The 26896-nt window shown below is 44.7% G+C and overlaps 1 protein-coding gene across 1 annotated transcript in view; it reads right to left on the bottom strand.

Moving 5' to 3' along the window:
- Positions 1-23602, bottom strand: part of OBI1 (ORC ubiquitin ligase 1) — a 29638-nt gene extending 6036 nt beyond the window's left edge. Inside the window, exons 1-5 of the mRNA XM_088459084.1 lie at positions 23360-23602; positions 12622-12757; positions 10368-10459; positions 9206-9448; positions 851-939 (exon numbers count right to left, since the gene is read on the bottom strand). Of these exons, the coding sequence (XP_088315210.1) occupies positions 851-939; positions 9206-9448; positions 10368-10459; positions 12622-12757; positions 23360-23431 (632 nt within the window). The 5' untranslated portion in view covers positions 23432-23602. The remainder of the gene's footprint in view (positions 1-850; positions 940-9205; positions 9449-10367; positions 10460-12621; positions 12758-23359) is intronic.
- Between the last annotated feature and the right edge of the window lie 3294 nt (positions 23603-26896).

Here is a 26896-nt window from a genome sequence, read left to right as displayed (position 1 = left end):
GCATCTTACAAGATGCTTCGTTTACCTATTTACAGCATGACGGATCGTAGATCAAATGGTTTTTCCAACTGAGCTACGATGCCGATCCACGACGCTGGGGACGGGCACCGCATCGGAATAGTCTATAAAACCCTATTTTTCACACGATTGGTTGGTACGATCAGGCGAAAACGGCCAGATCGTGTGAAAAATCGCCCCGTGTATGGGGCATTAATTGAAAATTCAGAAAAAAATAATGAAGTAACTTGGGCTTATATGTCATCCTTTAGTTCAGTTGTGTGGTGGTGGACAGCGTTGCACTTCTGCTTGTCACATATTTTATGCTTGGTAGCCACCAGGACTGGTTATGCCTATCACATTAAACATAAACAATTTAATTGGGTCCTGGACCACCAACCTATGACACCCCTGCATATGACCCGTGGCACTCCAGGGTGTCACTTACACTATTTATCATATGGGGAAGAATAGGATGGTTGCACTTTGGACTGCTTGCTGGTTAAATTTCTTATTATACACCACAATTATAACTTTAACACACAATTACAACAGTGGTCTTGGAGGGAATACATGTTAACCTCTGTTTATTGCTTCCCACTCCTCCATTGTAAAGGGAGAATAAATACCATTTTTAAGTTTAGATACATGCCACATTTTCTGTAAATGCTTAGCATATATATGTTATGTGTTACTCCGCACAGGGAATAAGGTAGTTCTCAGAAAATACACACTATAGCCACCCCTGCATACATGTCTAAAATGATTCCTAATTTATTTTACATTATCCAGAAAATGGCAACACTACCTACAACAGGTTCTGGTTTTTGGATAAGGGGGTGATGACACATACTTTTGTGGCGATCGGAGGTCTACTTCATTTTTCAGTCGGAGATTCTCTCTCACAAATTCAATATTCTCATTTTTCAGCTTCCTATTATCCTACAATGAAAGAAAATCACTTAATATGATTACAACAGGTAACACACTCAAACTAAAACGCAGACAGGAAAAACCAGATATGTCTTGCCAATGTGGGAACATCATTTTTAATTAACACTGGGACAGAAATGGCACTTTGTATTCATATTCCCTAAACACAACGCAAGTTCCCTATCTAGGGAGGCAAACAAAGCTTTGCAGTTAGTTCAGAAAGTCATTAAGGAAATGTACTAATTGCTTTTCCATGTTTTTTCACATGACTGGATATTTTGTGGCCAAGTAGAATTACAATGTGCAGGTATAAGCAAAATTGATGATCATTTTCTTCACATGACTAACTAAAACAAGACATTAAATGTGAAATAAGAAGGCTAGCAAATGGCAAGTATTCGGTTTGCAAGTAAACTCCTGACAATAAGTAGCTGGCTCTTCAGACACTTTCCGCTTCAGAAAATCTGGGTGATGCTGTCAGTTTAACCATTTCAGCCTAGATCCAATGCAGCTCCCGAGTAGATTATACAATTGTCTGAACACAGATTTGCCAGAAGTGGAAAAGTTAAATGACCACTAAGCCTAAAAGAGAATTTAGTTTACTTAAAACAGCTACTAATCAAATTCATAAATATATACAAAACTCTCTGGTATCACCAAGAAAAATATTTAGGATAAGGATGTGATCAGGGATCGGGAGATTTTCCAAAGCACAGCAGATATCATTATCAGTAATCCAATAGGGGGAACACAGCAGCCAGACACTTTTAGTAGACAATGGCCAATATCTGTGAAAAAAACAACTGGAAAAATAAACTGATACATCACAAATTTTGTTAAATTAAATATTTACATATTTACTTGTGAATGTTGCTCTTTTACATAAGGCAACTAGTACGTCTGCTTTATTGTAGTTCTTTGGAGGTTAGCTGTAGTTTCATTATTTAAATGTTTTAATAAAGGCAATCAAATCAACCCATAAAAACATCTTGTTCTAGAACAGCCTCCATGTGCTATTATTCGGAGACCCCAAGTACCAGTGTCCTAGGATTCAACAAAAAAAGGCAAATCCCAATAAAATATACTGTATAATAACGGACATTCAATGGGTCTCAGAAACAGGCTTTTTAATCTCACCTGGGGTCATTAACTATAGGCTACAATGAACAACAGTTAATAATAATAATAATAATTTTAGTGCCTGAACATTGCAGAGCTTCACAAAGCATCAGATATTGACATTTTCATTGCAAAAATCACACATTTCTCAATTTCAAATATATAATCCCCAGGCATCATTCTCCACCAATGCAGAAGCTCAGTAACAGAATAACAACCCATTTGGAGGTCATAGAGGTAATAATTTAGCATTACCCAAACCATCAAAAACTACTACATGCAAAAGTTCTTCCACATTACTGAGCAACACTGAGAAAACCTTGCTCCTGCATCAGCTTCCTTCACTAGAAAATGTACATTTTACAACACATCCCTCTCACTTCCCAAAACAAATCTACTACATAACCCCTGATGTCTCTTTGTCATCTTCAAATTGTTTCTCTGCCCAAATACATTACACCAATTCCCTTCACACCTACTTATAAGACAAAATTGGGACCATTCTACAGGATACCACCTCACACTCAGTTAAGGCACTCTTCAATCCTGCCTTAACTGAGGCCAAATTCTCTGAATTCATCTGATCATCTCATCAATACCCTGATCCCTCAAACTTTCCCCATTTAACTTATTCTCTTTCTCTCTCCATACCCACCTCAAGCTATATTGTCTCTATCAATTGGAGCCTTCTGTCATTCTTTAAACATGCACTGATTTTGAAAATCCTAAGGAACCCATCTCTTTGAGCAACCTTACTCACCAATGACCTCTTAGCCCCCCCACGTCTAAACTACTTGAGCCACTTGTGTAGATTAACAAGCTGCTATAGTCAAGTAAAACTCAGAAATGTGAACGCCAACATGCTGGAGGTGTCAGATGTATTTCCAGTGATCTTATTTTTGTGTTATTTTAATTTGCTGTGACTCCCCTTCATTGGCGTTTTATCACATCCACAGAAATTACGTTTAAGTTTTTGAGTGACAAATTGATAAATATTTTCACATTCACTTTAATGCATCCTTTCATGTAAATGGGTTTAGCAGCATAACTGTGGAATATCTACTGAAATGTGCAGGCACATTTCACAAACTCTGATTTATAGGACTATTAGATTTTTAATAGATTTGTCAGATATAAAATCAACTTGTAAAACAAATAAAATAAAAACCAATATTAAAAAAGGTCTGTAACTATTCCTGCAAATTGACCTTTATTTGAAGCCCCCCTGTATATCTTACATCATCAAAGCACAGTAGTAAGGCTGTCATGTGCATTAGACTGCAGACATAAGATGTAAGAATTGTATGATACACTGTGATTGGCATTTTAGAAATGTAAAACTGTACCATAAGTATTTAATTACACAATACATACTGTAAAATGAAACTGCACAAAGAAAAAAAATGACCCCCCCCCCCCCCATTGTGTAAACTACAAACATATTTACTATACTTTGTAATAAAGAGACACTATTTCCTCTTTATTTTTGTGCTGGCTGCAGAAAAGTATATGGGAAATATGGTCTATCTTTAGTTATAATTTTGGGTAAGTACATGTGTCAGGTTGGGTACGGGATGCCCACGCTTGGGACCTCGGCGGTCAGAATCCCGAGTCGATGCCAGCATCCCCACAGGGTTAGCATACAGACACTTGTAGGTAAGTATCCTACCCCTTCCACTCCCTCTAACCACCCCACAGTGCCTACATCTAACCCTCACCCTACCAACACTACTTACTGTCAGGATTCTGGCGCTGGAATTCTGGCCACCGGCATCCCGCAGCCTGGATTTCACCTACCTCCCCATGTGACATAGTGACTTTGCAATGCATGGTGCTCTGGGGTCTCTTGTATCTTATCCCCTAACCCACCTTACTAGAACAATGGTGATACTTCACATTGGATGTTTGAATGAGACACTGTCACAGAGAATACTGAAAGTCTTTTGTACACATTAAAATGAACTTCATGCTGTAGTTGATAGAGATATTAGAAGTCACTGAGGAGTTCTGTAACCATATATAACCAGATGACTGTAAGCTAAATACAAGTCACAGAAATCAGTAAGACATGCTAATATGAGTAATGCTTTACAAGAAAGAGTACATTATTCTTTAGAATACACAGATTTTCCTAATGACCAATGAAGTGACAACATCAGAACTGTGGTCATTTTGAAATTATTCAAAAGAGTTTATATATAAACAACACTGGTCTATTATAAGTATATAACATCATATTGCAGCGCATTAAGCAGGGTTAGTGTGACTTTAATTTACAGTTTTGATTTATAGGTAAATAAATAAGTGCAGCAAGCCATCTGTCCCTGGCTCAGCAGACAAAACTACTTAGGAGGGAGGTAATATTAGAACGTAACCTCTAGAACGTTATCGGATCCCCTACTAGAATGGATGAACCTGCAATGTTATTGAAGTGGACTTGCTTTGCAAACCTATTTTACAGCACTAATATAGATAATCTCTGTACTTTTTCATGTAGGCATAAGGAGTGAAGTCTAGAGTACTACAGAAACCCAAGTCACTGAATTGCAGTCTGTGAAATATTATAGAATACTAAAATACACTCTTAGGTGTCACAATGTGGGGTATTGTGGGAATTAAGGAAATACATGGGCACAGTAGCTCTTAGAATGTCGAAGTAATGAGGACCAGCAAATAGATTTAGTCTCACTCTGCAGTGCTAGATTCTATGCAGCCAACCGCTCTACACATAGGGTTCAATCTTAAATGCTCTGATTTCTTTAAAGGTTTTCCTGTGGCACCTATAGTATGTTTATATCAACATCAAAATATTACATTTACTGAATTTAGCTTTAAAGAATTCTACATTGTTCGCCAGTATGTGAAGAACGGGGGTGGAGGGGTACTCCAACACACTTCCGTTTTGAGGGGCTACAATATAAAATATTCAGTTAATCATTTAAAGTACATGATATAGAAATCGTACTACTGAATCAGAGCATTTGACCAACACAGCTAGCATTACTGCTTCTCAGCACTGAGGTCTAGGGTTTGTTTCCCACCAAACCTCTGTGTGGAGTTTGTATGTTCTCTCTGTGTTTGCGTGAGTTTCCTCTGAGTACCTCAGATTTCCTCCCACAATCCAAAGACATATTGGTGGGTAAGTGGATTCCGACAAAAAAAAAATGTGAATGTAAGAAGGGGTTACGGTAATGATATGCAAGAAAGGAATACCACCAAAGGATGAACAACTGCACATTTTAATATCTCCTAAGAATGCAACATGTATAAGAAACACAACAGCAAACAATGTAATAAAAAAATGAAAAACTCCAAACTCATCTCAGCCATGCGGATATAGTTATCCCAACACTAATCCCGGCAAGGAATTTAACATAGGCGTCGGAATACCGAATACGCCGAAACGCCTAACCGACCATCCTCTGCCGGAGGAGAGTATACATGTACCCGGGGAAGGTTAGGTTTGGGGTGCGGGAAGGGGGGGGGGGGGGGGGGGAGGGTTAGGTTTAGGCACTAATGGAGGAAGGTTAGGCACCGGGGGGGGGTTGGGGTTAGGCACCCCTAAGGGAAAGTTAGGGAGGTAGGGATAGTATACTTACCTGCGCGGTCAGGATTTTAACCGATCGGGCCGGCGTCGGGATTTGTACTGCTGGGCTGACGTCCGGTGGTCATTCATACTGATTCCCAGCCAAGAAGCATTATCCAAGAGATTCTAGTGCACATAAATGTCTCCAGCCTGCCCTGATGTGTGAGGGATAGCTTCTAAGAACATCATAGCCCTGACCCCCTAAAGTTACTCAGTGATAGACTGAAATCTTCAATAGACAAGGGTTCAGGCTTTTGTGGGATTCAACAGATGGAGAAAACTAGACATTTACAAAGTGACATAGGAAGAAGGTATAATGGGATATGTTCCAGGAGAGCCTCATCTCTTAGACTGGGTACACACTAGACGATGTGTACTCAGCCCGACATCGGCAGCGATGGGACCCGGTATCGGTAAATGCATACACATTTGGCAGCATGGCCCTCACCAACGACATCCCCCATCAGCCCTGCATGTAGGGCAGATGGAGGATGTAGCTGATGACCCGCGGGAGCGCGTATAGTCAGCGACATAGCGGGTACACACTAGAGAATGTGCCAGATATGTCGATCTGATCCGACGGATTGGACGACATATTGTCTAGTGTGTACCCAGCATGAGAGCCTTTTTTGTAAAACTAAGCATGTTGGTCCAGAATTAATTGTCCAAAGATTATCTTTTACCTGGGACAGGAGTATTCAGCTCCACCAGGGAGTCTCCCTTTAGACAATGAGGTTGTAGCAGGTACAAATAAGTGTTTTACACTGAACACAGCAAAAAAATTGTTCCCAGGGTTTGTTCAAAAGTTCTTGCTTGGCATTGCAAATGTTGCATTCTACCACTTTTATAATAAATTATGCAACAAGGACAGAACATTTTACATATATGAAGTTCTTTCATGCCGCAACTCTGACAAGTGTGCGTGCTCCCAGGTATTTGTCAGAAAGTAACAACTTGTATGTAGCACTACTTGTGCTAAAGGTGTTTGAGCTGGACAGACCAAGATAATTGAAGTATGAGTGAGTCTGTGGAGAGGCCAACCATGTTGCTCTATCAATGCTCAGGAGTGTAATACACTCACAATACCCCTAGTAATAGGTGGAGAAAAAGTGACAACTATGGAAGTTACTAGTTTTCAAATAAAAGTTATTCTATAAACTGGCAGCATAATACTGAAGAAGAAATACAAAGTATTTGTGTAGTTCTAGTCTACAGCCAGGAAAAGCAAAATAATGTACAGTATATACTGGGCATTTGAGAAAAAATCCTCATTCTAAATCCAATTGTTGGCTAGATACTCTCTGTACTAGAGTGCAACTAACAAGTGCTTATTGCTGCAGACTTTCAATTACAGGAGGACTAGCACAGGAAGTCCCATACCCAACATCATCATCATCATCATCATCATGATCATCATGTTTAAACTGAAAAGCGCTATAGTTTTTCCAAGTTAGTCAACTTAAACAAATGCTGTCTTATTAGGTTACATACAATGTCTATTAGATCATGTCAAAACAGCATAAAAGATGCCTTGGAGCCTTGCAGTAAATGTTATGTTAGCACTCTGACAGGTATTTTCCCAGGAGATACTGGTGGAGCAACTTTAACCTTATTCATGTGTATCCATCAATACATAGCATTAATAATAACATGATACTTGAGGTGTATGTGTCCATACAGAATAAAATATGTTAGCTGTTGGGATTACAACATGAATGCACAGAACAGGGAGAAGACTGTGTGGAAGGGGCATATGTCCTACAGAAAGGATTTATTTGCACTGTTAATGCTCCATACAAATTATTTAAGATACAAAAGAAAATAATTTTGCAGAGAGTTTCTGTTCGTCCATCTACAGAAAAAGTACAGTGTGTATATATATATATTAATATACTAGCGACCCGCCCCGGCTTCACACGGGAGCAATTTAATCTCACTACAGCCCCCTGAATCTCATAATAACCTATGCCATGTCACCGCAGCCCCCTGCATCTCACAACAGCCTCCTGCTTCTTACACCTACCCCCTGCATCTCACAACAGCCTCCTGCTTCTTACACCTACCCCCTGCATCTCACAACAGCCTCCTGCTTCTTACACCTACCCCCTGCATCTCACAACAGCCTCCTGCTTCTTACACCTACCCCCTGCATCTCACAACAGCCTCCTGTTTATCACTCCTGCACCCTGCATTTCACCACAGCATCCTATATTAGACCACAGCCCCTGGCATCTCGCCACAGGCCCCTGTGTTTCTCACTCCTGCCACTGGTTCTTACAACAGCCCCTGCATCTCACCACATGCCTTAGCATCTCACCACAACCCCCAGCATTCCACCAGTGTAACCACAACCCCCCCACCCCTGCTGCTGCTGCCCTGCAGCAAGTTGGGGCCTGGCCACTGGGATTTGCTGGGAAGGGCAGGAGGATCATGGATGAGAGATTTGCATTGCAGCTACCGTAAGCATTATCAGTAGCACATCCCTGGGGCTGGGGCACCTGTGCATATGTCTGCAGCTCCATGCACATCCCTCCAGGACTGCCAAATATGGCGATAAGCAATGACCTCTTTGCACAAAGTACCTTGTATTTCTTGGTCTTCCTGTTGAGCTTCCTAGCCATGGTGCCCCTGACCGAGAACAGCGCTGACTTCTCCTGTTCAGCGAAGACGTGGCTGAGAGGGAACATCAGGTTGGAGAGGGAGCACTTCACGGTGGGGGAGTGGTGGCCGGAGTCCGCCTGCAGGCTCAGGTAGGGATAGTTCCGATTGTAGCGTTTTTACCATTTGATTGTGGCAGTCTGCTGTTTGCCACAATGGTTATTTTACATTCCTGATAGCTTTCCTCCCCTGGCTCCTGTGTCTGCATCAGGGCATCTTCATGGATTCATTGGAAACAATTTCTCACTCTCTGTCTGCCTCAGATGTGACCCTGCTCAGTCCCTGACTCCCATCCCTTTCTAGGCTGCTGCTATGCAACAGGGCACAGTGCTATCTCTGATTGTCTCTCACTGTCTTAGAGAGCCAATCAGAGCGCAGCCCTCATCCTTGCCGCAGCAGACACTCACACAACAGAACTGTTTTTGCTGTGAACTGCTTCATTCCAAGCCTCAGTTTCAGATGCTGTCTTGCTGTTTCAGCACCCTAGCCAGCTCCTATACAATAGCTTGATGCAAAAAATTTTTTGTCACTTGCTTCACTAAAACAATCAGTACTCGGCTCCCTTTTGTTACAGATGAATGGTTCATACACCTAAACCTTTCTCTACCAATGCTGTGTAGAATAGTGAACACCCCATCAAAATCTGTCCAGCGATTCACGAGAGTAGCGCGAACGAACAGACAGACCCCTAAACCGGAGACTAATATATATAATACACGCCCTCACTGAACACTTGTGAGCCCACTGTTACAATTCTGCAAGTCAATTGCTACCGATTTGCATACGACTCTGCATCTCCCTTACTTGTTTATGCCGGCTCCAGCGCATGAACACGTAAGATACGCTCCGTATATGCACTTGGGATAAACTCTGCATCAGTCTTAAATCTACAACTCACACACTATAAATTACCTCTTTTAACTTTTCTAGGTCTTCTGTCACCTTCCTGTTTGCAGCATTCACCATTTCAAGCTTTCGGTTCCACTCCACTAGTAGTTTATCACTAATGTTGCTCCTATCATCTGCTTCTTTCTGTCCACAATTGCAGGGTGAAGTTGCAGTGGCAGGATCAGCTAATTCATTAAGTCGCTCTTCTAATTTAATATTTGTTCTCTTTAGCTCTTCTGTTTCTTTTACCAGGGACTCTATTTCATCCTAAAAACACAAATGGTAATAAGAAATCATACTGTTGGCAATACTTTCCAGTTATTTTAGTTGCATAAAAATAAAGTTACTGGGTACAACCAAAATGCGGTCAGTTCTCAACTTTTACATCCAGCCAGGGAGATTTAAGATGTTGCTCTTTATTTATCTATACATAATGTTAAATATTGTTTGTTTTACAAAATAAAGTGAATACCTTGTTACACAAGTATTTGACATTCTAGACAAATACAGACATTGGAAAGCTTTTATATATGTCTGTATTGCATTTCCTAGGTTTACTATTGGGAGGCTGTACTAACTTTACTGTACGTACAGACTGCTTCTCTGAAGCAGTACCTGTCATTGGCCATGTTGCTAGCTACTGTGTCCGCATTGCAGGGTTTTTCTGTCTTACTTCCACATTCTCATCTCTGTTACTTTTCCTCCACCTATTTCGCTCTTATCTCTAACCCTCCTGTCTCCCTCTATAATCTCTGTCCCCATTCCCCCCTCGCATTTCTCTAATCTCTATTCCCCCTGTCTGCTGGTCATCTTGGCATCCCCAGCCAGTCTCTCTCACCTCTGTGCCCCAACTGTCTTCCTCTTTAATCTGTCTCCCGTCTTCCCATGTGTCTCTTTCTCATCTTAGTCTCACCTCCCTCAGACTCTCTCTCATCTTTTTCCCCATCCCACAGTCTCTCTAATTTCTGTCCCCTCATCTGTCTCACTTTCTTATCTCTGTCCCCCCTCCCCAGTTTGTCTCACACTCATCTATGTCCACCTCAATCCTTGTCTGTCTCTCCTCTCTTACCGGAGTACAGATCTGTACATCCATACAGCGCGTGGTAATGAAAGGATACTGCATTTTGCTTGATAAAGCAAACTTAATGAAAACAATTTTTCTTAATTTAAACATGTAATTGTTTACCTCATATTCCTTGTGGAGAAGCTCAAGTCTAGTTTTACGCAGGTGTTTTCGGATTGAATGACTGACTATGCATTCATTTTCACCTGTCCCACCTATGAAAAATAAGACATCCATATTCACAAGAGAACTGATAAATATATTTAAACACTTCCTATGCGAACAACAAGACATCTCCAAATTATAGGTTATATTCAAATATGCTAATACAGAGCTCTTCTCCAAGGATCTTCCTAAACAAATTCAACCATTGTGAGGATAAAGTTATGAAAAAAGTGTAATAGCCGAGACAACTGCAGATTAACAGGTTATAAGAAAATATTACTTTTTTACTCCTCATAATGTAGAAGTCCAGGAAAAGTAATTATAGTCCCTATCACAACCAGTCCCATATCCAGTGGCATAACTATAAATTTTGCTCCCCTCTGCCAAAAATATTCCTGAAGCCCCCCCCCCATGGCATTTTGGTAAAATAATTACAGGGCCATTCATACGCAATTTGGCTCCCAGTGCAAAAGTTAAAAATGTGTCCAACCCCCCTAGACAGTTTGCAGTATTTTTCCTCCTTGTAGTAATGCCCTTTACACATTATACCACACACCGTACTGCCCCTTCCACATTATTCTACACACCATAATGTCCATTACACATTATGCCGCACACTGTAATGCCTATTACCAAAGTGCCACTTACATATTTGCCCCCTGACACCATTTTATACCCCACAGTAAGGCTTCTAATTACTTTTAAAGAACCTGCTAGTTGTCAGGGGTCTTATACAGTGCCCCCAGTAGTGGCCCCCCTATGCAGTGCCCCTTCTATAGTGCCCCAGGTAGTGGTCCCCCTGTGCTGTGCCCCTTATATAATTCCCCCAGTAGTAGTCCCATCAGTGCAGTACCCCCAGTAGTAGCCCCCCCAGCAATGCCCCCAGTAGTAGTCCCCCCCAGCAATGCCCCCAGGAGCAGTCCCCCCCCAGCAGTGCACCCAGTAGTAGTCCCCCCAGCAGTACCCCTAGTAGCAGTCCCACCCAGTAGTAGTCCCACCGAGCAGTGCCCCCAGTAGTAGTCCCACCGAGCAGTGCCCCCAGTAGTCCCCCCCAGTAGTAATCCCCCCCAGCAGTACCAATAGTAGTAACCCCCCAGCAGTACCAGTAGTAGTAACCCCCCCAGCAATGCCCCCAGTAGTCCCCCCCAGCAGTACCAGCAGTAGTAACCCCCCAGCAATGCCCCCAGTAGTCCCCCCCCAGCAGTACCAGTAGTTAACCCCCCCTAGCAATGCCCCCCAGTAGTAGTCCCCCCCCAGCAGTACCAGCAGTAGTAAACCCCCCCAGCAATGCCTCCCAGTAGTAGTCCCTCCCCCAGCAGTACCAGTAGTTAACCACCCCCCCAGCAATGCCCCACAGTAGTAGTCCCTCCCCCAGCAGTACCAGTAGTTAACCACCCCCCCAGCAATGCCCCCCAGTAGTAGTAAGCCCCCCCCCCCCCCGGCCAGACAGACACACACAAAAAATACAAAGACCTCCATTTACCTTGATCCCCGCTCCGGCATTAGCTCCTCCGTCTGGCGTCCTCCCGGGCCGGCCCACTCTGCATGATGGGAGAGCTCTCCCATCAGCCACTGCGGGAGCCAGAAGATGCCCAGCTCCGGCAGTGGGCACAGCAGCCGATGAGAGTCTGTTTGACTCTCATCGGCTGCTAAAACAAACACACAGCAGCCGGCGCCGGCGGCTGTGTGTTTGTTATGCCAATAGTGTAGTGCGGACGGCACTTATGTACTACCGCACTACCACCCTGCCTGGGTGACTAATAGATGCTAGAGGTCCAGTAGGACCTCTAGCATCTGTCTCCTCCGAGGCGGCGGACATTTTTGGAGGGGATTTTTCTGCAGATTTCATGTGGACGGCTAGTCCGCATGGAATCTGCAGCCACAGCGCCCCACAAGCTCCCGCGCCCCCAAGCCACCGTGGGGTCTGCGGGGGCTGTAGTTACACCACTGCCCATATCCCAGGTTACCTCCCCAAAAGAAGCTACACCTGACATCTCTAAAATATTATTTATGGGGTATTAATTGGTCCTTTGGGGAACAGATTGAAAGGCTGCTCCTAATCAGGTGTTCTATTAGTTTTTGGAGAAAGGGGTTTAATAAAAAATAAAATAAATAGGACTACTTCCAATGACCTCACCCTATAATTGGAAGCCTGAAACAGATTTGCATGCATGAGTGACACTTAGAAAGCAATGACATTTAGTTACCATACCTATGATATCCTTGCAGGGATTCTCAGGGGTAATAGGCACCCTGCAGGCTGGGCACTGACTGTTGTTCTTCAGCCACATTTCAATACAAACAGAACAGAAGACATGATGGTTGACACAGATGACAGGCTGACGTACCTGTGGATAACAGAAAGAAAGCTCATGTAAAATGGGACATATTATTCTTCTCATCTCTATGTGAAGAAATGGCACATAAAACATATATAGGTTAATATTTAATATACACATCTTACAGCCAAAATTTTCATAATTCAACAAGTTTATACATCATATTAGGGGATAATTCAGTTCTCCATGATTTGTAGCCGGATATCACTACAATGCCCAGCTACGCACAGCACTGCTTATTACAGTAAGGAACATCTGCTCATTTTCCTTTGCACCTCTGCAGCGTGCAAGGAAAATCAGTGAAGGTATACAATGGCAGAGTGCCGAAATGGTTTATTCTGAGGCACACATCACAGAACACTGAAGGGTCCCCCAAATTACTTTCTGCTCCAAATTTGGTTTGGGATGAGATTGCACATGATCTAAGTCTAATCTTTGATTTCCATGTACTGTATATAGTCACAACTAGTCAGCATTTTTTATTTGAGGGGTTACAGTTGTATTGCTCTGCATAGCGGCCTGTCGCAGGAGTGGCCCATTAGACCAGCAGCAGCACCTTCACTCACTATTCACACCAATGTCACTGTGCGCCTTGTACACAGAATGCTATATAGCCTAATCAAGTGACCACGGGGCAGCGTGCATGGTTAGTGTTCAATCTAGGTCCGGCGCAGGGCAGGGCGCCGCACTATAGAAATGGTATTCTTGTGCGTGTCCGAAAGGGGGGGGTGGCCACAAGAAAGGGCGCATGTCTTTAAGTCGCGCTCCTTTTTCATCACTTTTGGGGGCATGCCCAGCACTTAGTGCAGGGCTCGACAAAACCCGGGGGCCAGGTCGCCAGGGCTACCAGATTTGGCTGCCTGGCAACCAGATTTTAAACAACCCCCGGGCCACCGTGTAGTGCAGACCGCAAGGCAAGCGTGGTCCACACTACAGAGTAACAAACACACAGCCGCCAGCAGCGGCTGTATGTTTGTTATAGCAGCCGATGAGAGTCAGACAGACGTTTCTGCCATAGTGCAGAGCGGGCCGGGAGGAGCTGACAGCGGTGATCGCTGGCAGGAGCGTGGATTAGGTAAGTTGTGTTTTATTTTGTGTGTGTGTGTGTGTAAGGGGCACTGCATAGTTTGGGTGGCTGCTTCTGTGGACACTGTGGGGGCACTGCATAGGTGGGGGTGGCCGCTACGGGGGACACTGTATGGGAGGGCCACTACTGGGGCACTGTACAGGGTGGGGCCGCTACTAGGGGCAATGCATAGTGGGGACAACTACTGGAGTCACTGCATAGGGGGGACTACTAGTGGGGGCGCTGCATAGGGGGGCCACTAGTGGGGGCACTGCATAGGGGGGACTACTAGTGGGGGCACTGCATAGGGGGACCACTAAAGCCCAAAGAATATTCTTGCATCTAGGCCCACCACTCTCTAGTTCGGCCACTCCCGGCGGTGGCTTTGCTTGCCCGGGGTTTTTTGGCTTCAGGGGGGTGGTCTTTCTGGGGGTTGGTTGCCTGGAGGGGGGGTTAGCTGCTCAGTAATGTGGCTGTGGGAGCGTGGTATACCTGGGGTATCCAGTTAGTGGTGTGGCCATGGCGGTTGGTTGCCCAGGGTGTAGGTGATCAGTAAGGCTGCCCCCAGCGAAGGGGAGTGGGGTCTGGATCCTACACTTTCATCCTGGCTCCTAGGTTTTAGAAAAGATTGTCATGCCCTGACTTAGGGACATGCTGGACGGGCCCCCAAGGTCTCACCTCACTGTGCATAGATGGCATGTACATGCGCATGGCATCTATCCACCAGTGGTGAGCGCTGCACCACAGTTTTTACCAACCATAGGACACTACAACCCGCGGGTGGGGACGGCACCCAGCAGGTTGTTTTACCAGGGCACATTCTGCCCTTTTGAAATCGGGCAGGGCGCCACGCTAAAACAGCCTAGTGGGAACTCTACATGGTGTCACACTTGTCTCTTGCATTGATGATGTCAATAACATTTGTTTTTGTTATTGCTCAGCTTTAACTTGACGGATCAAGACTAAAAGTGCAGGTTATTTCTAGAAGCTTGCGCTACAAAATGATGCTGTTTTCATGAAAATCAGTTCAGTGGCTTCTGCGTAAACTTGAAGCAAACAGACTGTATATGTAGAATATAAAATATACAGTATTATCATATATATTTCACTCTAGGTCCGGCGGGAGGCAGGGCGCCGGACCCAGAGTTAAGCACTTTTGCGACCCCCGAAGGCGCGCGCGCACCCGAAAAGAGGGCATGGCCAAAGAAAAGGTGGCGTGTCTGTATGATGCGTCCCCTTTTCGTCACTCCTGGGGGCGTGCCCGGCACTAACGGACATGTCGGGCAGCCCCCTAGCGCTGCGGTCACTGTGAATGAATGCCAGGCACATGCGCCCGGCGTCCATTCACCGGCTGTGACCGCTGCGCCGCCGTTTTGACCCCCCGCGGGACACAGCGACCCGCCGGTGAAGGCAGAACCCACAGGCTGTCTCTGAAGGGCAGGGCGCGTTCTGCCCTTAAGAAGTAGGGCAGGGTGCGGCGCCCCGCTAAAACAGCCTAGCGGGAACACTGATATATATATATATAACCTTGAAAAGAGGGGTGCACTCACCAGTCTTCTAAAAAAGTTGTTTATTCCAACAATTAAAAGTAAATACAGGATCAACGTTTCGGTCCCCACCGTGGACCTTTGTCAAAGGTCCACGGTTGGGACCGAAACGTTGATCCTGTATTTACTTTTAATTGTTGGAATAAAGGACTTTTTTAGAAGACTGGTGAGTGCACCCCTCTTTTCAAGGTTATACACAGGACCTGTAGGTCTCTTCTGGGCAGCTACCCCAGTAATTTTCAACTACAAAAACGTGAGTGTGGACATATCTTGACTATCTCATATATATACATATATATATATATATATATATATATATATATATACACACACATATATATATATACATATATATAAATATATATATATATATATATATACACACACACACACATATATATACATATATATATATATATATATATATATATATATATATACACACACACACACACACATATATATATACATATATATATATATATATATATATATATATAAATACATACACACACACACACACACAGCACTCCTCCAACTATTCACAATATTCAGGTATAGGCAGGTGCCCTCCCAGACAGCCAACAAGGATGGCAGACAGATATATCACTATACGGTGGAGCTCACTGCTCCAAATAAAGACACCGCAGGCAAAATTACAGCACCCTGATGAAAATGCTCTGTGCATTGAAACATTGGTTAAGTAATTTTGCCTGCAGTGTCTTTATTTGGAGCAGTGAGTGCCACCGTATAGATACATACACAGCGGGTAAAATAAGTATTGAACACATCAACATTTTTCTCAGTAAATATATTTGTAATGAGGCTATTGTAACAAAATTTTCACCAAATGTCGGCAACAACCCCTGCAATCCACACATGCAAAGAAATCAAACCATAGATGTCCATAAATTAAGTTACCGTAAGTTATGTGTAATAATGTGAAATGAGACAGGGAAAGGTTTTGAACACTTTTGAAAGCTTACTGAAATGTATTTAATACTTCGTACAAAAACGTTTGTTGGTAATGACAGCTTCAAGGCGCCTCCTGTATGGAGAAACTAGTCGCATGCATTGCTCAGGTGTGATTTTGGCCTATTCTTCCACACAAACAAGTTTTCAAATCTTGAAGGTTCCGTGGGCCTCTTTTATGAACTCTATGATCTTTAGTTCTTTCCATAGATTTTCAATTGGATTCAAGTCAGGTGATTGGCTGGGCCATGCTAGCAGCTTTATTTTCACTCTCTGAAACCAATTGAGAATGTCCTTGGCTGTGTGTTTGGGACCATTGTCTTGCTGAAATGTCCACCCTCGTTTCATCTTCAGCATCCTGGTAGATAGCTGCAGATTTTTTATCAAGAATGTCTCGGTACATTTGTCCATTCATCCTTCCTTCAATCAAATGAAGTATGCCAGTACCATATGCTAAAAAACAGCCCCACAACATGATGTTCCCAGCTCCAAACTTCACTGTTGGTATGGTGTTTTTGGGGTGATGTGCAGTGCCATTTCTCCTCCAAACATGGTGTGTATTATGGCTTTCACCCTTTTGGACTCAGCTGACCAGACTATATTCTCCCAGTATTTCATGGGCTTTTCCAAATGTTGTACAGCAAACTTTAAATGAGCTTCAACATGCTTTTTCTTCTGCAATGGAGTCTTGCATGGTGAGCGTGCATACAGGCCATGTGGATGAGTGCATTACTTATTGTTTTCTTTGAAACAATTGCACCGGCTCATTCCAGGTCTTTCTGAAGCTCTCCACAAGTGGTCCATGGCTCTAAGACAACCGTTCTGATAATTCTTTTCACTCCTCCGTCAGAAATCTTGCGAGGAGCACCTGGTCGTACCCTGTTTATGGTGAAAGGATGTTCTTTCCACTTCCGGATTATGGCCCCAACACTGCTCACTGGAACATTCAGACGTTTAGAAATCCTTCTGTAACTAATACCATCAGTATGTTTTGCAACAATAGGGTTGCAAATGTCTTAAGAGAGCTCTTTGCTTTTACCCATCATGAGAAGTTTCTTTTGTGACACCTTTTTATAGGCCATCAGTTGGTACTGAACCAGCTTATATTAATTTGCACTGACAAGGGGCAGGATTGCTTTCTAATTACTGATAGATTTCAGCTGGTGTCTTAGCTTTCCATGCCTTTTTGCACCTCCCTTTCTTCATATGTTCAATACTTTTTAACCCTGTGCGATTTCACATTATTACACATAACTTTGAATTCTTTGCATGTGTGGATTGCATGGGTTGTTGCTGACATTTACTGAAAACTTCATTACAATAGCCCATTACAAATATATTGGGTAGTATTCGATTGCTTTCGCGGTCTGGATCTCCGGTCTAAAGAGACGGGAGATCGCAGGGCGCTATACAATTGTTACTGCTTTTCGCGCTGATCGTGGCCAAAGTGGTCGGGTTTAGCCGCATAAATTGGCTAGCCCCCACCAAAGTGCTGTGCGCGATCGCAAAAAGAGCAGTTTGGGCGCCCAAACAGGTCACTTTTGCCCATTTCAGCTCCCACCCCCCTGGGGCTGCAAGCTGAAATGGCGCGCTGGCAGCCGATCGCGCCCGACAGGAGCAACAATTGAATATCTCCTGTCAGGTGTGTAGGAGGGCGATACAATTGAATATCGCCCATTTACTGAGAAAAATGTTGATGTGTTCAACACTTATTTTACCCGATGTGTGTTTGTGTATAAACTATATAGAGATCTTGTTTTTATGGCTCCGCAGTAACAAGAATTTATTGGCCCTCATATCGCCTTAAACAGCTCATTATTTTGGCCACATGTGGCCTGTTTTCTGTAAATGAGCACCACTATATAAGAAGTCAGTATAAGAAGCAATTAAAAAACTTGGGTTAGATGCATCACATACAGTATCCATTTTTCTCATTCTATTGCACTCATGAACTTCTTACCTATCTTCATTCCTTTACTGTAATATTCTCAACCTGTCACCAGACAATAAAAGCTCCTTCTTCTGCCTCAAGTAGCTGCTGATATTTCACCAATTCCAGCTCCCTCCCCATCTCCAATACACGTGTCCACAGACACATCCTCAAATCGCGTCAAATAGCCCTGTTAAGCGCAACAAAACTCCAGAACTATTCATTAACTTGCCAATTTCCATGCGTTAACCCATAGCTCCCAGGTTAAGTGCATAGGAGTTACACTGCACACTAAGCCCCAGAGGGTGCACTTAACTCAGATTTTCACATAAAGTGAACCTTCTAGGGCTTACCAAGGGGTGTAGCAGCAGTCACACCCTTGAGCAACTTCTCTTCATTTGATCCATCTTCTGTGCTCATCCCAGCCTTATCTAATAACAGTAATCTCTCTATCCATTGGTATATTTCCATCATTATTCAAGTATACAGTAATTACTTCTAATTCTGATAAAAAAGAATTCAGACACAAGCTCTCTGTCAGACTACCATTGCATTTCTCAGCTGGAATGTCCCTTCAAACCTACCAAGAGGCTTGCCTTCACTTGCCTCACAAAAACTTCAGTCTACTTTCATTCAACATGACACAGACTACAGTGATTAAGGTGGTAATATTTTTGATCACCGATAAGGCTGGGTACGCATGTAAAGATTTTCTGTCCAACCATCCAACAAGTTGATTGGTTGGAATGAAAATCTGGTAATGTATGGGAGTAAATGATGATCAGCAATTTGCTCCTAAATGCCAGAAAACAGATGAATATGGTCGTCAGACAATGTTTGATCTAAACAATTTGTTCAAACAACAGTTTTTGTCCATTTTCCGGCATTTGGGAGCAAATTGCTGATTGTCATTTGCTTTCATACCTTATCAGATTTTCATTCCAACCAACTAGTTGGATGGGTGGACAGAAAACCTTTGTGTGTGTATGCAGCTTAAAGGCCATTAATCACTTGTCTGTTGCATTTGAGAAGGCTGACCAATATCTCCTAATAAAAATACTACATTCCCCAGCTTTTCAAGACACTGGGCCTGATGTAGCAAGGATCGCAGTTGCTAATACACATGCAATCTGCGTATGCATAGCAGTGCGCGTGACTACGCATCGCAGGGCGCTAAACAGCCGTGGCGACGCAGAGTGATTGATAGGAAATGCCATTTGTGGGTGGTGACGGGGGGTGGTTGGGAGAACACAGGCGTGCCAATGCGTTTCAATGGTGTTGCAAGGCAGTGCATAAATTAGCCAATGCGATACCATACGCAGCCTGAGGCTTCATAGCATGCGCTGAAGTAAGCAATTCCTGAGTTAGATCTGACCAGTCTTAACTGTGTTTATGGGTCCGATGTTACCGATTATTTCGCTACGTTGCCAAAGTATACAGATGTATATGCAAGGGGAAGTGGGCGTCCTTATGCTGGGCTGCGATCGCAATACGAATGCAATTATTTGCATATCACCGCTGATATTAGCAGAATAGCGAACCTTGCTGATTCTCATCCAATTTATCAAAACATTCATTTCAGTTTTTGTCTAGAGTTACCTACTCCCCTCTTTTTTTATCACAAGGGGAAAAGGCAACATGTTGCACTCCAGCTACTGTGGAACTACATATACCAGCTTGACCTGCTACAATTTTGCTGCTGGGGAATGCTATAACTGTAGCAGTGCATGCTGGTTTGTGTAGTTTCACAACAGCTGTAGTAACAGACTACAGTAACCTACCCCTGCTCTATCAGATGGAGTACAAGGCTCAGGGCCTGATTCAGCAGTGCACCCTGCTGATCACAGATTCCTGATTATCGGGAATCTGCGCATGTGCCGGACCCATTCTGAGAGTGTGCAGAATGGGTCCTGCGTATTCGCGCGCAGACCTTTCTATGCCTCTGCTTTATTGACAGAGGTAGGGAGGCCAATTCCAGGAAAGGCGGGTGCACTTAAATTGAATACCGCCCCATATGTACTACTCCATAGGGACCACAACATGCTGACCAATCAGCAGCATTTATGCCTGCTAACAGTCCTAGTTGGTGACCCTAATCCACAATGGGTTTGGTTTTGGTAGACTGTATGGTGGTACAATGGTTACCACTTCAGACTCACAGTGGAAAGTGCAACTTTCCAGCTACACTTTAATGACATACTGGTACAGGCATGGCCAACATGTTGCACTACAGCTGTTGTGGAACTAGAAGTCCGAGCATAACCTCCCACCGATGGGCTGATAAAGCATGCTGGACATATAGGGCGGTATTCAGTTGTTATAGTGCACCCGATCTCCCGCCTAAAGTGACGGAAGATCGCAGGGCGCTATTCAATTGTTGCTGTTTTTTATGCTGATCGCACCCAAAGTGGTCAGGTTTAGCCTCGTAAAACGGCTACTCCGACCAAAGTGGAGGCGCGATCGCGAAAAGTGCTGTTTGGGTACCCAAACAGGTCACTTTTCAGCTCGCACCCCCCTGGGGCTGCAAGCTGAAATGGTGTGCTGGCAGCTGATCGCGCCCAACAGGAGCAACAATTGAATAGCCCCTGTGGGGCTCGTAAAGGGGCGAAACTATTGAATACCGCCCATAGTTTCACAACAGCTGGAGAGCCACAGGTTGGCCAGTCCAACTGGTAGATTAATTGGCTTTTGACAAAATTAACACCAGCGGCGTCTTCAGCTCTGTTACTGGCAGCTTATCACTGTCAGTAACGGGTTTCTGTATCATGCGCATGACACAGAAACCCGGCAGTGAGCTGGCAGTGCCTGAAATGCTTCGCTGAAGCTGAATGTCTGCTGCCAGGTCCTCATTGCCGGTAATGTGACCACAGCGAGTGCTAAAGGGGTTAAGTCTTGTTAAAAAATGGTGTCCATAGTTTGAGCAGGGACTAATGTGGACAAATATCCTCTGTAAACCATGATATGTAGAACTATATAAATATTGCTACTTAATAGTAATGTGATTTAGGGGGACTGCCCTTGATTTTCTGATTTCCCAATTTAAACTAGCAGTCTTTGGTGACCATGCACGTTCCTCAATAAAGACAACTGAACATTTTTAAAAACAAATGGGTTGTATTGAGAAAGCAATTTGAAAACACCGACATAAATTGTTAACATGTCTGTTTAATTAGTCTTAAGCCGCACATCCATTAGGCCAGGGGTGGCCAACCCACGGCTCTCGAGCAGCATGCGGCTCATGGCTCGGCATGCCCTCAGTGGTACTGAGAATGCTGGTCTCTGAAGCAATTAGAGACTAAAGAAGCCTCTGATCGTTTCAGAGGCCAGCGTTTCCAGTAATGCAATGCGCAGGAGACGTCATGACGTCACTCGTGATGTGAGGAGCCCGCACGCCTGCTGGATCCAGTAGGCAGCAGAAGAAATGGCGGGACTCGGAGCCCTGACGGCGTAGAGCATGCCAGCATGAAGAGAGGTACGTTTCTTCATAGGGGTGTGGGTGGGGAGGGGGAGCTAGTACTGGGGGCACTACCTTAGGGAGTACAACTACAGGGAGCATTGCTTAATGGGCACAACTACTGGAGGCATTGCTTAATGGGCACAACATAATGGACACTGGCTTTCTCAATGTATTTTATGTGGTTCTGGATTTCAATATGTACTTTATTTGGATGTGTATTTAAAATGTATTTTATGTGGATCTGGCTTGTTTCTGTGTATTTTATGTGAACGTGGCTATTTCAATGTTTTCCATATTGCTCTGGCTTTTTCTTTCACTTTAACAGTGAAAAAGTTATGTGGAGAACTTTATGTAAATTGTGTATGTTCAATGTACTGGGCTCACCGCCAGTGTGACTAAATACAGGGGTGTGACACAAAAATGGGGCATGGCCTTGTGACAGCTAGATGCAATCGGCTGTTCAACTTGACCACAGATATTTTTTGGCTCTTTGCCTCTGACTGGTTGGCCACCCCTGCACTAGGCGATTAGGGTAAGACAGTACGATTACAACATCGTAATCGTATCGTCATTCCCCATCCCCTGCAGTGCCTACACTGAATGATTAGTCATTCAGTGCAGGCACCATCCATCATCCCGAACATGGTCAATCTCTGGTTATCGGCAGATTGACTGGCATGTTCGGGCAATGATTGATGTCGGAAACGACCAGCGGGAGCGTGCATCGTTGGTCGTTTCCGACATTGTAGTGCACGATTACAATGTCTTAATCGTGCAATTGCTCATTAATATCACCTAGTGGATGTGCGCCTTTACTTTGACTACCTGTATGGGACTCAAACATGGACAAAGATTTAATCATACATAACACTATATATCAGTGGTTCTCAAACTTGGTCCTCAGGACTCCGGTCACGTAGCAGGTATACTCATTACTGGCTGACACGTTTTAAAGGATCCACAGGTGAAGCCAATTATTTGACTTGTGATTCTGTAAGGAAACCTGGAAAACATGCACTCAGTAGCGGCTCCAAGCCGGTCCGTCGCCCGGAGCGCTACTGTTTCCGAAGGGCGCAGGAATCACCCAACACCCGCCCGGCGGTATAGGACATATTTAAGCACAGGGGGGAGGGAGCGGAGGAGGGAAGGGGTGGCAACACAGGACGGCGCTGGGCGCAGCGCTGCCTAGCGCCGGCACTGCATGCACAGTATGGGGTCCTGAGGACAGAGTTTAAGAACCTGTGCTATATAGGATGTAACTCATACATTTGATACACACAGCTGAAATACTATAAAAAATTAAAAAAAACAGTACATCCAACACAAGTATCCAAAATCAATCATATGAACTTTATGCAACCAAATTCTAGCTGTCATTTCTGTAGCACAGATTCCAAAATTAAGCTTACATGGGACTGGGTGCTATGGTCAATATCGCAAATTTCACACCTGTCCCTAATTAATACTTTATTACCAATGTGTGCTTTGCAGACATCACAGCAGCAGATGGTTTATTACATGATCAGACTATATAATCTGACACTAGAACTACCGCAGCTGTACTGAGAGTAGAACAAGACTTCCAACTAATGTGAGGCCAGTATACTGCCTGCCACAGTGAGGGGAGAGCAGCGCTTACCTTGCCCAGGCAGATGTGACAGGTGATGGGGAGAGTGAGCGCGATGGTCACATTCTGCACGCTCTGTGCCATTGTCCCAGATCTCTGTAGGAAGTACTATACTACTCCCGCCGGTCTCACACTCTCTCCCCCGGTCCCTGTACTGTAAACAGAGACATGATTGCGCAGCTACGGAGCGCGATACAGCCAAAACACTACACACACAGGGAAACGCGCTTTCGGCACCGTCCGCGCTGCTTTCTGGTATTTTAGCGCCATGGTGACGGCGGGGGAGCATGCTTAGGTTTTATTAACAATGTTTTGTCTTATATCTTTTAAGTTACAGTATCGAGGGTGAGGGTCCCCTTGTATTTAAGTCTCCATCATTGCTTAGGGTGTGTATGTCTGAATAATTGTTTTATTTCCTTCTGCTTGGATTTGAACAATAATTACAGTCATCAAGAAATAACTTTAACCTGATTCACAAGTGAGCCCTAAACAATGAGTACAAATTTTCAGTCGCAGGCACAGACGCCCCTGAAACGGTGATGACATGCTTGCGTTTCAGTCACCACCCCGTTACCTCTCACTCCCTCACTGTTATCACTCTACGTCCAAGTCCTCACTGTGACCGTCCTAATGAAACTTGGCGCATGTGCGGTGCGACTTATACGCATGTGCAGTGCAAAAATAATTGCTCAATACCCCAAACATCCACTTTTAAATCAAGCCCTTTGATACGGCTGCAGTGTGAATGTACTTAATTATAGGAAAACAGTAACATGATCACACCACTGTATTGTGTGCGCTGCCTGATCGCCCGACGTCATGACGCTGATTACATAATGTCATTACTTTGTGCAGAAGGGGTTGAGGGCCGGCAGCGCTGATCGTAGCGTCCTGAGGATGCCCAGTTCAGCTGTACAAGCTGCAGGGTGCCTTTCTGGAGCGTATAAAGGACGCACTGGTGGATCCACAGGTCTACTTAGGTAGCATTTAGACCAGTGCTCGAAGTGGGAATTTAGAGGTGGGGGTATGGAGATTGAATTTCCCCCCAGCCTTCGGCCCCTGCTTCCATATCACCCCAATGTACTTCTCACCCCCCCCTTCTCCCTGCCTGCTCCCCTCTCTCACACCCTGCTCTTCTCACTAACTGATTCCCTCACTCTTTCACCCCCTACAATACTACCTGCCTGCTTCCCTCTGTCTGCCCCTCTCTCACACCCTTTCGTTCCCTCTCTCTAATTCCCACTGACCTGCGCTTCTGGAATGGAGCTGCTGGGAGCATCGGGTCTTCTAATCCTGCGCCGCTGTGAGCCAATGAGACACTGCCACTTGGCATTGTCTCATTGGCTGGCGACATGCGAGCTCCACGATTTGCTGGCGGCCAGAGCGAGCTGCTTACTTAGTGCAGCCAGGACCCAATGCTCTGTCCCGGCTACATGCAGCTAATCCGGCTCCGCTGTGAGCTACTGAGAAGCTGCCACTTGGCAGCTTCTCATTGGCTGGTGGCCCGCGAGCTCCGCGATTGGCTGGCAGCCAGAGCATGCTGCTTACTTAATGCAGCCGGGACCCGATGCTCTGTCCCGGCTACATGCCAGCATCGCTGCCACCGATCGAGATGTGTTCCCTGCGGGACACATCTCTACACATTACTGCCGCTGTTCCAGTGCTGGGATCCTATACTGGATCCCAGCGCTGGTACATTCTCTCTTCTGCAGCTAAAATGAAGTGGGGCCGGGAAGTGGCGGTATGTCATACCGCTGTATACCGCCCCACTTCGACAACTGATTTAGACTATGGTAATATAAGACAAACAACTACATACACAGGGCCTGGATAACAGCATGGATGCCAACTGATAAAGCTTACACAGATAGTCGATTGCTGCGTACTGCTACTGCACATGCGTATACGTCACAGTGCACATGCGCAAATTTATCATTGCGATCATGGAGGGCCATCTTACAGTGATTGACAGGCAGTGAATATTTGGTGGTGGTGACGGGGGGGTGGTTGGAGAAATGCAGGCGTGCCTGACCGTTTGAACGCTGTTACATGGGAGTGCATAAATTAGTCGCTGCGATGGCATACGCAGCTTGAGTGCTCACTGCTTGCAGAAAGGTTAGAAATTTTTGAGTAAGGTCTGACCTGTAATTTTTGGGAGTGAGGCTCCGATGTTAGTTGATGGTACCGATATTTTCACTGGATTGCAAGATATTATGGATGTGAGATAGGGGAAGTGGGCGTCTTTATGTTAGTCTGCGATGGCTTTGCGATTGCATTCTTTAGCACATTTTCACAACAGACCTGCGTGCGGTTACGGAGATACGATTGCAATAGTAATGTAATGAATCAGGCCCACAGAGCTGTGACCTTGACTGTGTGTAATACAAATAACTGCTCACACATGCGCAGGATCAGTCCGAGACCAATTTTTTTGGTAAGTGCCCTACCAGCCCTTCTCTATCCATCCGGCTGCTAGTCAGCGTCGGAAGCTCCGCCCACTGGATCCCACGATCCTTTATACCTTCACACACACCAAATCAGTCATACCCAGGTACTGCAGCTGTGTGTGGGATGGGTCATGTTGGAGGGTAGGGAAATGTCCTAATTCATTCATAACTCAATGGACCTGATATTAGTCGTCACCAAAGAACCAGAATTCAGCACAGCAACCAGTGACTAAACATGCCAGCACTGACCCTGAAGCAGCATTAAGCTCGGCTTGGGTGGTTGAACGCACTCCGCCTTCGGCCTCGTGCATCACAACGCACACAAAGGCGTTCGGTTCGTATGTCAGAGCGCGACCACACAACCAAGAGTGGTATATCACATTTACAAGTGGAGTAATTACATGGCCATATACAGTCAGTCATAGACATTGCCTCACCTCAGACTGTCTGCAGCTACTCCTCTGAGACCTGGCTGTCACTATGGCCGCCCACAGTAAATGCAGAGAAAGTCTCTGGGTGTGGTGCTGGCTCTGCACTCACTGAGTGTGAGTGACCACCAGGCAGGCCAGAGTTATTTCAAGTAACGGGCACCTCAATGCGCTTTTTTTGTTTGTGAGGAGTCAGGAGGGTGAGGTGCCTGCCCCAGGTCTCTTTGCATACTGTGAGGTCACGTTATGTTGCCCAGCCCTTTCCAACCAAAGGAGCCAGGGCTGCACCTTGAGTCACAGAAAGGCGCGGTACTGCACAGGCAGCTGTGTCACAGTAACGCAGTCTGCACGAGCTTAGTTTTGCATGCAGCCGCTGTGTATGGGCAGGGCTCCCTCCTCTATGTAGCGCCCTACTTGGCTGTGTAACCAGCATATATGCAAAACCCTGCACATGCGGAAGTGTATAGGAATGTTTGATATGCATATCTGAAATTCTTATAGGTATATCCCCGTAATAAAAGAATTTGAATTAGACTCCAGTTATGACAGGACTGATACAGAGCACTGTGACTAACATAACATAAAACTGTATTGTGAAAAAAGGCTAGCTACACATAAATATGTCAACAACCACATATTTGCTGTTTAAAGTTGTCCCTATAAAGGGACTTTTT

Source organism: Taudactylus pleione, unplaced genomic scaffold (genome assembly GCF_031769625.1).
Source record: "Taudactylus pleione unplaced genomic scaffold, aTauple2 ptg000041l, whole genome shotgun sequence".
Taxonomy (NCBI): domain Eukaryota; kingdom Metazoa; phylum Chordata; class Amphibia; order Anura; family Myobatrachidae; genus Taudactylus; species Taudactylus pleione.
The sequence above is the reverse complement of the archived record's forward strand: the minus strand, read 5'-3'. Positions and strand labels throughout refer to the sequence as shown.